The sequence below is a fragment of the Candidozyma duobushaemuli genome (genome assembly GCF_002926085.2).
Source record: "Candidozyma duobushaemuli strain B09383 chromosome Unknown G_B09383, whole genome shotgun sequence".
In the NCBI taxonomy this organism is placed as follows: Eukaryota; Fungi; Ascomycota; class Pichiomycetes; order Serinales; family Metschnikowiaceae; genus Candidozyma; species Candidozyma duobushaemuli.
In genome coordinates this window covers 510,632-521,963 of record NW_020289896.1, presented here as the reverse complement: position 1 = coordinate 521,963, position 11,332 = coordinate 510,632, and the positions used below count along the sequence as shown (strand labels likewise).

The 11,332-nt window shown below is 45.4% G+C and overlaps 7 protein-coding genes across 7 annotated transcripts; 2 read left to right on the top strand and 5 right to left on the bottom strand. All coding sequences in view use genetic code 12, as the record gives it.

Moving 5' to 3' along the window:
- Positions 1–738: 738 nt before the first annotated feature.
- CXQ87_005225 (uncharacterized protein) lies at positions 739–1,689 on the bottom strand (the record flags this gene model as incomplete). Its single annotated transcript, XM_025483652.1, has 1 exon — positions 739–1,689. The coding sequence occupies one exon, from the start codon at positions 1,687–1,689 to the stop codon at positions 739–741; it is 951 nt and encodes a 316-aa protein (XP_025335887.1).
- Positions 1,690–1,887: 198 nt separating this feature from the next.
- On the top strand, positions 1,888–2,730 carry CXQ87_005224 (short-chain dehydrogenase/reductase; the record flags this gene model as incomplete). Its single annotated transcript, XM_025483651.1, has 1 exon — positions 1,888–2,730. The coding sequence occupies one exon, from the start codon at positions 1,888–1,890 to the stop codon at positions 2,728–2,730; it is 843 nt and encodes a 280-aa protein (XP_025335886.1).
- A 25-nt stretch (positions 2,731–2,755) lies between these two features.
- On the bottom strand, positions 2,756–4,111 carry CXQ87_005223 (uncharacterized protein; the record flags this gene model as incomplete). Its single annotated transcript, XM_025483650.1, has 1 exon — positions 2,756–4,111. One exon carries the CDS (start codon positions 4,109–4,111, stop codon positions 2,756–2,758), a length of 1,356 nt encoding a protein of 451 aa, XP_025335885.1.
- An 89-nt stretch (positions 4,112–4,200) lies between these two features.
- Positions 4,201–5,508, bottom strand: ECM42 (glutamate N-acetyltransferase; the record flags this gene model as incomplete). Its single annotated transcript, XM_025483649.1, has 1 exon — positions 4,201–5,508. One exon carries the CDS (start codon positions 5,506–5,508, stop codon positions 4,201–4,203), a length of 1,308 nt encoding a protein of 435 aa, XP_025335884.1.
- A 668-nt stretch (positions 5,509–6,176) lies between these two features.
- CXQ87_005221 (mitochondrial 54S ribosomal protein MRP49) lies at positions 6,177–6,619 on the top strand (the record flags this gene model as incomplete). The annotated part of the gene is made up of 2 exons (XM_025483648.1): positions 6,177–6,211; positions 6,274–6,619. 2 exons carry the CDS (start codon positions 6,177–6,179, stop codon positions 6,617–6,619), a joined length of 381 nt encoding a protein of 126 aa, XP_025335883.1.
- A 117-nt stretch (positions 6,620–6,736) lies between these two features.
- On the bottom strand, positions 6,737–8,956 carry CXQ87_005220 (uncharacterized protein; the record flags this gene model as incomplete). The annotated part of the gene is made up of 1 exon (XM_025483647.1): positions 6,737–8,956. One exon carries the CDS (start codon positions 8,954–8,956, stop codon positions 6,737–6,739), a length of 2,220 nt encoding a protein of 739 aa, XP_025335882.1.
- Positions 8,957–9,940: 984 nt separating this feature from the next.
- CXQ87_005219 (uncharacterized protein) lies at positions 9,941–11,166 on the bottom strand (the record flags this gene model as incomplete). Its single annotated transcript, XM_025483646.1, has 4 exons — positions 9,941–10,474; positions 10,495–10,926; positions 10,989–11,089; positions 11,154–11,166. The coding sequence occupies 4 exons, from the start codon at positions 11,164–11,166 to the stop codon at positions 9,941–9,943; spliced, it is 1,080 nt and encodes a 359-aa protein (XP_025335881.1).
- Between the last annotated feature and the right edge of the window lie 166 nt (positions 11,167–11,332).

The following is an 11,332-nucleotide window of genomic DNA, read 5'->3' as shown; positions in this document are numbered from 1 at the left end:
GGAGCTCTCTCTCGGGTTTTCCGGTTGTGCAGCTCTACAGACATGATGTGAAGAAAGAGATTATCACATCATTGCAGAAGGTGTCTGTGGTGCAGAGGTCAAGAGTAAGCCACATGAACTTGAGAAAACAGCTAAACGCTGTAGCTCCTAATTTCATTCATTCGTTAGATGCAATTCATTTACAAATGACTTGTCTCGAAGCCAATCGCCAGGGTTTAAGCTTTGCTGGGGTGCATGATTCTTTTTGGACTCACGCTTGTGATGTTCCAAAACTCAACAAGATCATCCGGCAAGAATTTGTGAGGCTTCATCACTCACAAATTATACGAAACTTGAGGGATGATATGATCTACACAAATCGAAATGCAATGCAAGTTGTGTGGGTGAACAATTCTGAAAGTCCGGCTCTCATCGAAGCGGTTCAATCGATGAGGCAGCAATACGGAGTTGAGCAAACGAGACGTGGAAAAGTATCCTTCAATGAAAGTCTAAGGGTGGAAATAGAAAACCCTAGGCCTGTCTTGGCTTTGATCGAGGAACATAAACCTCGCCTTTGGTTCCAAAGCAAGAATGGTAAGACTCTAGCTGAACGATATGATGCAGACGTTGGCGAGGAGCAGAATGTCTCACCTAAAACACATACCCCGGTGCTCGTTCCTGTGAAAATTCTTCCGGAGCCGCCAGTTGGCAAGCTCGATATCGACAAAGTTCTCCAAAGCGAGTACTTCTTTTCCTAGATCACTCCTCGTCAATCATTTTTTGCAAACGGGAGAATATCCGGTCACGGTGAATAGCTAACTCGTTATCACCCTCGTCCTCAAAGAAACGCTGACGTTCAAACGTTTCATCGGGGTCATAAGATTCACCTGCTCTGTTCATTAAGTCGTCGTATAGGTTATCAAATTCGTCTGCTCCCCTCAGAAGTTGACTCGTGCCTTCAAACTCTTCTGGAGTTTCTAGTGCTACCACACCCGTTTCATCGTTATCGTCCTCAAAATTTGCGTAGCTGTCACTCAAGGCACCGGCATCTTCGTCTTCGGGGTAGTCGTTCTGATAAAAGGACTCTGCATTTGAGTCCTCGTCGTCAGACTTGTTTGGGACACTGTCGTCGTCCAGCTGCATGAGGTCGTAGTTTTCATCATCAAAGAACCTGATGTAGCCAATTTGAGATTTTGGATAATTTGCTTCGGTCAATGGCTCCTGAGCAGAGAGCTTGTAGGTATCAAAGACGTAGTCATCTGAAGTTTCATATTCAGCCTGCGCTTTGGGAGCAGCAGGTGTCTCGGGTTGATGTGAAGTCACAGGCTTCCCAGATTTCCTCTTTTTCCGTGTCGTGGGCTCATTGACGGTCAAGAAGTTGGCCACCATATCTGTAAGCTCATTGGGAATGAGCGAGTCCTCTAGGGTATGTTTCTTGGGAATAACAAACTGACGAGCATCCTTCCTGTCGTTCTTCGATTCAGCCAATAGAGATTCAAGATCTGCTTGGTTTTGGGAGGATTCTTCAGTACGTTCTAGGTGAAATAACCAGTTTTGCTGCTCACGGGAAGGAGAGGGGAGAGCAGAGGCTCGTGGAGTAGCTGGTTTAGATCGTTTTGACGATTGGCGTCCCTCCAAAATCAATGCTTGAAGAGGATCTTCCCCTCTTTTACGCTTGATTCGTAGAATTTGTGGAGGTGTCTGGGACATTTTGAAAGCAGGTGAGTGGTTCTCACGGCTGGTTTGTGGGGTCTGATGATATCCTGCTCATCTGCAATCATGAAGGATCTGGTGCGGGTAGGCTCATTTTGCAGCCATTTCCACAATCTCTCAAAAATAAAAGTCACCGTAATCATGTCCTCTTTTGCTAACTCCTGCTTTTATTTCACTCATGCCCAATTGAGAAAAATGTCCCACCTCGTTGTCGGACACCTGTTTGATCCTACCAAAGATGTGGTGGTAGTCACGGGGGGTTCTTCAGGTCTAGGGAAAGCAATTGCATCCAAGTTTGCTGAGAAAGACACAAAGGTGGTTATATTGGATATTGATATCCCTCTGGAGAGTGCAAGAATCCCTTCGGCCAATTACTTCAGGTGTGATGTGGGTGATATTGGTGATGTTCAGAGCTGCTACAGTCGAGTTGTGGAGTCCGTCGGAGTACCAACTGTTCTCATTAATAACGCAGGTATCACCAGCGGCAAGACGGTCTTAGCGTTGCCCAGTGACGATATTGAGAGGATCATTAGGGTGAACTTGCTTCTGAGCTTCTTCACGATCAAGACCTTCCTTCCAGGAATGCTTCAACAGAAACGTGGGTATGTCATTACCGTCGGATCTGTTCTAGGGTACATGTCTCCGGCGTATCTAAGCGCTTACGGAGCGTCTAAGTCTGGCTTGGTGGCGCTTCATGAGCTGCTCACGTACGAGCTAGGTCCACCCCTGCTCTGTTTAACCGGTGTCAAGACTCTTCTCGTCTGCCCAGGCCAGATGAGAACTTCAATGTTCGACGGAGTTGCAACTCCATGGCGGTGGCTAGCGCCGGAATTGAAGCCTCTGTATGTTGCTCGTTCCATAGTTGAGGCTATAACCCATGGGCGCCGGGGTGAAATCAAGCTCCCGCTTTATGGTCACTTTTTACCCGTATTCCGTGCCTTACCCTGGCCTATCGTCGAAGTAGCAAGGCATTTTTCTGGAATTGATGAAAGCATGTTAACTTTTCAGCGACTGGAGCCAGATCAGGTTGGTCCATGACACTGTATCCTCGCGAGCCTTCTCGTTAAAGTAAGTCGTTTAATGTAAGAGATTGCGGTACCCAAACACATCCACAGTTTGTGTTGGATAGAGAAAGTTGGAATGAGAGGTTCTTGGCTGATCGCTTTTGAAACCTTTCTTCAATGGCCGGTAATTGTGTGTATAGCTGCTCAGGGAAGTCTCCTCCTAGAAATCTGGAGATCTCGCTTGGTGGAATATGAACAGACAAGAGACTGTTTTGGGAAAGTGTCGTCTTACATCCTTGTTCAATGGGTTCAACGTCTGTGAGCACTAGCTCGAGGAATGATGCTCCCGGGTCCGTCAATTCAAGATGACCATGTGATCTAGAAAAGGCCTTTGAAATTACAGTAGATATCTTGGGTATGGTACCGGCTACTATGGCCAGGGTGGTATACACCTTATTGTCGGGACGCAAAGGAATTGCACTGAGCTCTGCCAAAGTGTAGTAGTTTTTGACGCTTCCATTGGAGTCCAGTGTGAACAGCAACGGGTGTTTTTCGTCATTATTGTCACTTGCCTGTGTTTGCGATTGAGGTATTTGGGTCAAAAATTGAGTCCCTTGAACTGCACCCGGATTTTGCTGGGACGGTTCAATTTGCAGAGGAAGAACCTGCAGTGTTTGCAGAAGCTGCAGTTGCTGCAGTGCTTGTATGGCTGGTTGGCCCGGTGCAATGCCTCGTTGGCGATCGTATTGGCTGAATTGTGACGCCGGTTCGAGTATGTCCTGTAAATTGTGTTGTGAATCAATCTCGGAGTCCAGATGTTCAATTTTCACTGGTGCCTCTACGGACTTGTCTGGATCTGTTTCGGGTGTAATGCCTTGAAGTCTCCTCACAACGTCAGAAGGTTTGAGACTAGTACGCTCAGGTATATCACTCAATGGCAGTGACAAGAATCTCTCCCAAAATGCCTCGATATCAGAAGTACGATCGACATCAGCAATCCTAGCTCTTGTGATTGTTCCTGTGAGTTTGCTGACAGTCTTGCGGAGCTTCACCTCGATGTATGCCAAGCAGAATTGGGTACTAACGTCGATCCAATTGGATTCCTCATGAAGTGCATCAATGCCTTTGAAAAGAGCTCTCCCGTCAGAACAGCCTGAGTAGTCCAAGCAGAGACTTTTTAAGACGTCCAATGGCACCTGAAGATTGAGTAATTGATCACGGGGTAGCTCATGGCCTCCAAACACGTTAACGCGACTCCATTCACTCACCACATCGGGATTACCCGTGTAATCTGTGACAATCACGTCAGAAAACTTCGAAGTATTCACACGTAGCGCTAGGAGATGAACATATAAATATCCTGTTTCGTACCCGCGGAAACTATCACGGTTTTTCACTTCTAGGAGCGTCTTCATGGAAGTAGTACTAACTAGTGCAGGAGCTGCGTGAAGAACCGGTGGTATCTACATGAGCCTAATGTAACATGCATTTTGTGCTATAATTTCTACGAGCGGTAGTCAGCGTTGATGGTCACATATTCGTGAGTCAAATCACAGGTCCAAAAGGTAGCTTCCTGTCCGCCGCCAGTACCCAATGAAATCTGCACCTCTAAGTCCTCTTCCTTCAAGATCTCGCTAGCTCTGGCCTCGTCCACCTGCTCGGGTTCACCGTTCACTAACAATGGAAGGGACTCGCTACCATCGCTTGGGATGAAAGAAACCGTCGTTCTTTGTGGGTTGACAGAGTTGGATCCAACATCAGCGTATCCAACGGCGCAGAGGATTCTGCCCCAGTTTGCATCATTACCAAACATGGCGGTTTTGAAAAGAGAGGAGTTTGCAATTGTCGAGGCCACTTCTTTGGCCTCACGGTACGACAAGGCGTCGGTAACCTTGATGGTGATGAATTTGGTGGCACCCTCGCCATCACGAACAACCAACTTAGCCAACTGCTGCGCAAAGTCGGTCACCTCGGCACGAAGAAGAGAGAATTCCTCAGCAGTCTCAGTTGAGGCGTCAATCAAATCGCCACCTGCGGCACCATTGGCAATGGCAACAATGGTGTCATTTGTGGACATGTCTCCATCGACGGAAATGGAGTTAAAGGACCGATCAACCGCATACTTGACTATTTGATTCAATGCATTTTGTGTCACTGGGGCATCAGTAGCAAAGAATCCCAAAAGAGTGGCCATGTTGGGACAAATCATGCCGGCACCTTTTGCCAATCCAGCCATTGAGTAGGTCTTACCCTTGATCTCAAACTGCTTACTCACAAGCTTGGGAAACGTATCGGTGGTACAAATAGCCTGGGCACAAGCAAGCCAATGGTCATGCGAATCTCCCAAATAGCTGAGACCCAATCTGGGAATGCCTTGCAATATATTGTCAATAGGTAAGTTTTGGCCGATCACACCGGTTGACATCACTAGTGTGGAGTCTTCCTTATTTTCCAACACAGCATCGGTAACCCTGATCATATCCTGTGCATCTTTCAAGCCCTGGGTTCCTGTCACAGCATTGGCGTTTCCTGAGTTGACGATAATTGAGTTGATCTGACCGTTCTTTTCCTTGATCAACTTGGAGGATATTTGCACTGGAGCAGCTTTGAACTTGTTGGTTGTGAAGACCGCCGAGGCAACACTAGGGTTTCCAGAAACATTGTGAAGCATGGCCAAGTCTAACGCATCTTTGTTCTTCTTCACTCCACAATGAATTCCTCCAACAACGTAGCCCTTGGGATAACTACCCAGTTTAGGGACGAAGCGCTCGGCTTTAGAGACCGGGGCAAATAGACGGGTAGCGGCTCTCATGTCGTTTTCAATTGCTAACGTCAAAACGAAAGTAGAAGCGGAACAAGGTATTACACGTGATGAAAAGGTGGAAGAGTCATAATCGGTGGAAGGTGTAGGACTGATAACGCGGTATCACGGAAGCGTCCCAATCAGAAATAGAGAATATTGGCGGAATATGCTGTGGCAGAGAAATCATTGAATAGCTTCCCTGAATGATAAATTGACAAATGTGAACTCAAAAATGTTTCTTGAAATTATTGTTCAAGTGGTTTTGTGGGATGCAAACTGACTGGCTGCGAATGCGTGGATCTGTCAATATGACCTGCAAAACTAAAAGAGCCTAGTTATATCTGAAAGCGCTTAACCACTAATTCCTATTCCATGGGCCGGAAGAGAGTATAGAAAATGTGTTTATAAGGTGAGAACCTTCTTCATCCAAAGCCTGCAAAAGCTGGCGTTCACTCCCAATTGCCGCCTTGACGAGTCAAAAAAAAATGAACTTACTCCCTCGATGCCTCGGCAATAAAATCTCTGTCTTCTTTTACCAAGGCTATTGAAAATTCTTAGTTCTCTCACCCCACCTATTCTTCTTGAGCTGCAAAGCTTGATGTCCTGTAGGAACTGCTCAACTTGAGGCAGCGAAAAATCTAAAAAATCTGATTTCGTCCTCAACCACACCATCAAAGATGTCGGCTAAAATGTTCAAAAATTTGCCAACATCGTCTTTGGCCAAGCAGATTAGTCGTATCAACATGATTGCGGGTACCCCAAGAACGCCTACAGATTCGGTGACAACACAAAGAAGATCGAAGTCATCCTATTAGAGAAGAACATCATCGGTCCTCGTACTGGCTTGAGAAAGTTTTTAAAGCTACAGTTGCCCACCTTGAAGTTTCACAATGAGAATGTGGATTTCTTCTGTACTAGAGTGAGAGCCACTTCCAAGGATGACATCGCTAAGGTGCCCACAAAGATCGTTATCCACGATGCCTCCAATAACAAAACCGAGATAGACTGCCATGCTCTTGATGAGCAAAAGATCCTCAAGAAGCTTATCAAAGCTACCGAAGCTACTCGGGTTCCTGAGTCCGAGATCCCCCACCTCCAGCACCCTTTCATAGCATTATAACTGACAAAATCTGTACATAGAAAATAACTACGACGAACGTTTAGAATGCTTTATGACTGTAATATACGACTATAGATCATGCGAGGTTGGTTTGTTGAACCATATGGCCCAGAGTAATTATGATTTGAGGAACTTCAAGAGTGCGTCGCGGCCCTTGAGCTCCATTAATTCCTTGATTTTTTGAAGATCCTCGATCTCAGAATTATCAACTGCCGAATCAGTTGTCTGCGTAGTGGTGGTGGCGGCGGCCGCAGCTACAAGCTCGTCCAAGTTGAGATGTGGATCACCTCGTCTAGAAACTGCCGTCTCGGATTTATTTTCGCTGAAGAATTGAAGATCTTCGGCTGCTTTAGAGTCTCTTGAGTGTTCTGCCTCTTTCTTAGATTCGTAGGAGTTCAACTCTGCTAAAACGGAAGCTTTCAGCGACTCACCTTTGTGTATGAAATCAAGAAGGACCTGTTTCTCTGGAACACGATAAATAAAGGGCTTTTGATCGTTGTCATCGGCATTGGTCATTAACAAGACGCGAGCCAGTTTCTTAGACGACTTTCCCACAACTTTGTTGCCCACGGTGTAGTTTTCAAGATATTCAGGTACTTTGAAGAGAGGAAATGTATCTTCATCGTTTTCGGTGTCCAGTCCATCATCGTTTTTCGAAGAAAACTTTGCGACATAGTCTGACTTGCTAGAAATAAAGTCTTCCTTCTGAAATTGAAGATAGTCTTGTAACGTTGGTTGCTTGTTTTCTGCGATAAAACCCTGGTCCTCGAATTTTATCAAGAAGTTGCTAGCCTCCATAATTTTAATGAAATTGGAGTGAAGACCAGAGTCAACAACAGCACAATCCCTAAAAGATCTCCTGTCAGACCAGCTGATTGGCACAAGATTTTCGATATGATTGGGACATCTCCACTTGAGGCCAATGGTTTTTGCCAGCGAAACAGGCTCCGGTAAGCAATCTAGATGCCAATAGAGAGGACAGTAATCGCAAGATACCATAGTCCTCCTATTGAGACCTGACTCTCGGCACCGATGGCACAAAAACGGCCGGCCGTTTTTATCATAGAGGGAGTCAATGTCTAAGTCTTCATTCTTATTGAAGCCGACAATCTGTGATCCATTCACCTTGCTGTAAGAGAGCTCAGGTTTCAAATGCGAGTCTGTGTAGTTGTCATCGGGCCCCGTAGTGACGTCAATGAAAGTGGCATCCCGGAGCTTCTTAGGTAGTCTGAATTCAGTGGGATTGCGGCCATGCATGGAATTAATAAGCGGGCCAAACATACCAATATTGTTGTGATACTTTCTGGGATCAATTCCTTGCGCAGCACGACATTCATTGCAGTTCCAATTCTCTTCTGGGATCTCTTGTATGGGAGGCTCGCAACAAAGAAGGTGAAACGATTTTGGACAGGTATCACAACAAATAAATACTCCGGTTCCACCACAAGTAGCACAGAAGTCGTCATTGCTATTTGAATCGTCCGACTCAGGTGCATTGTCTATTGCTGGTGCCAACCCCACCGTGGGCTGTTTCTTTGGTGATGTGATTTTGAGTCTTTTCGTGCGGGACAGTCCTGGGGCTGATCTGGCGGAGTCTTCGCCGTTTCTGCTCGATTTTGGGGTTGCTGGAATGCGTAATTTGAGACCTGAGGGAGATGACTTGAGCTCCGGGTTTGTCGCCCACTTTGGTTTCCGGCCTCTTTTTTTACCTTTTAGCGGAGTTCGTATCTCGGAAGCGGTCAGAATAGATTCAGACACAGGTGTCTCGAGTTGGGCTCTGTACTTCCTCTCCGTTTCCGTAGTGTCGATATCACTTGGAACCGGGGTCGCTTGTGGGGAACTATCACCTTTGGGTTTCCTTCCTCTGGGCGTTCCGGATAGTGGTCGCTTTATTTTTTGCTGTGGAGGTAATGCTTCAAGTGGATAGCCGGAGTATCCGGGTTGTGGTGCGGCAAGCTCGGGCTCTATAAATGTCTTTTCTTGACTTCCCTCAGTTGTTGAACTTGTTTTGCCTGGTGAGGAATTGGGGTATAATGGGTTACTTCGTGTAGCAGGCATCGAACCTGGAGTCAAGAAGATATCTTCTATACGCAGCGCCTTGGCTGCCCTTCTTGAAATATTCGGACTATCCTCTAATCGGCTTTGTCTTGACGAGGAGGTTTCACCTCTCGCAGACTTTCGTTGCGCCGCCAATTTCTTCTTCCCAAGAGAGCCAGGTTTTCTACCACGCTTCTTAGGAACTTTCTCCTCCTTTGCTGCCTTAAGCAGCTTATCGGATCTTGGCCGCCCACGCCCTCGCGGAGCAGGCGCTTTAGTTGGTTGCACTGGATCTACCATGCGATAGTGGTTGATAAATACGAGAACGCCCAAATATCAACGATCCTAAGTTAAGCAGCAGCTAATGAGTCTAAGCTGGGCCAGGAATTGTTGGTCTTTAATGGGAGCAGTTCCGTGAGCTGGAATATGTAGTGAGATCTGTTGATCACTAAAAGAGAGTAGGACGAAATTTTCCATCGCGTTTTGTTGGTGAAGTGTGACAAATAGAATTATGCCTAGGTGAAACCGTGCAAAAAATATTGTTTAAAAAAAGGAAAACAAAAAATATATTAAAAGCTGTTTATTCAAGAACAATTTTTAGTCTGCTCATTGTAGTTCTCTCTAAGGCAATGATAGAATGCCAAAACACGTTGGCATAAGTTTAGTGCTGAAAATCAAAATAAGGGATAATCTAGGAATTGTCGAGGAAAGTTCCATTTGGACAAATGAATTCTTACAATACTGTCCATAGCTTCAGTTCAAAATAGTCAAAATTTTTCTTTTTTTTTTTTAACTCTCTGTATTGTTTTAGTGGCCAACGTGAAATCTGAAACAGCTTTTTCATACGTTGTGACGGTTCCAAAAAATATTTTTTGAAACTCTTGATTTTGTCTGATACTAGAATTCGCTTTGAATAATCATTCGTTGCTTCATTCTTGCCATTGATTGAGCTGTCATAAGGTTTTCAGAGTTTTGTAGTTTAAAAATCCACGTTATTTCAAGTATTACCCTTCAAATAAAAAAATGAAAAAAAGCTACAGGTTCACTAAGTCTTCCAAGAACGCCAACCAATATATTCGCTTATGGCCGCAATTTGTAGAGAGCATGACAACATGTTGTGGTCATCGAATTTTTCCTTCTGAATAATCCCTATTTAGATTTAAAATGTCAGGTTTCTATTAGTCAATACTGAGCGAGCAAGCTCAAAATGTATTAGGTCTACAAATTTCTCATCTAAGGAAATCCAAATTTATTTATTATACGTAGCTAGTAATTGAATCTGGATTAGGCCTGTTCTTCACCGGCCTTCTTAGCTGGCTTCTTCTTCTTCTTCTTTGGCTTTGGCTCAGGCAAGGGCTCAGCGATGAACTTCGCAAGGTCCTCGTCCTCAATCTTCTTTTCTGTTTTGTACAACTCAGGATTGAATGATGGAGAGGTGTACTTGACGATACCGTTCTTGGTGATGGCGATTGTGGTGAAGAACTGGGCAATGAAAGAGTCAGAGGCACCTTCCATGATATCGTATGGCAAGACAACCTCGTGGTTGCTGCACTCGATCAAACCAACACGAACCTTTCTTGGCTCTTCAAAAATCTTAACGTTGGCAGGGAAATGGCCGGGAACCTTCTCCTTGAACGCCTTGAGAGCCTGACGAGATGTGTTCAACTTGAGAGAGTAGTTGTTTCCGGTCAACTTGTGCAAGGTAGTCTTGAAGTTAGACTTCTTGACCTTTCCGTCGGCGGAGGTGGAGACCAAGATGTCCAAGCCATACACTTCCAGCTCCTCAAATCTGTGGGTATCCATTCTGTTCTTGTGCTCCTTGGCGGGTTCAAGATAACCTCCTTAGGACCGTACAAAACATCACGTTCCTGGTTGTGGGTCAACATGCTCTGAACAGCAGCCACGCCGAAATCCTTAGCAACCTTGTCGACAACGTTGGTGACATCGAAGTTTCTGTTACCAGGCTTGAAGGTTCTGATAGCAGCCTCGGAAGCATTCCAAGCAGCGTGAAGCAAATCGGCCTTGATGCCAGTGACTGGGTTCTCGGCACTCTCACCAACGACCAAAGTGTCAGCAATGACGGCAGGGAAACCGTCGATCTGGACACCAAGCATGATGTTGACAACATCTCCATTTTTGAGAGTCAAGTTTGCGTCATCATCCTCAGACTCTGGGGACAAATGGGCTGGGATATTGTTGGGGTTCACACAGGTAGGGAAGGCAATACCTTTGGAAGTCTTGTTCTTCTTGGACGAGTACACGTTCAGAAGCTCCTCCCCATGAGCTTGTCACCCAATTGACAGATGTCGAAAATTTTGGAGCCATCCTTCACGGCCTTTCTCACCTCCGCCAAAACTTTGGAGGAAATGGTACCAGCCGTCTTGTACTTCTCGACAACGTCGGAGTTATTGATAGAGTAATCAATTTCAGTAGCTTTTGTTTCGGCTGTTTGTTAGTAAGAAATTGAGAACATTTTGATGGTGTGTTCCAAACATACTTTTGCTAGACATCGTTGATTTCGGGAAAGAAGCCTGTGCTGAAAGCTTTTATAGAGCAATTGGAGATGCAGGCTAGTGAGAAGGTCGACACAGATATCGGACTTTCATGAGCAATGTTGGCGACACATTGAAAGCTTTTCTAGATGACAATTTTTACAGATCAAAGCCTTAATTGTGT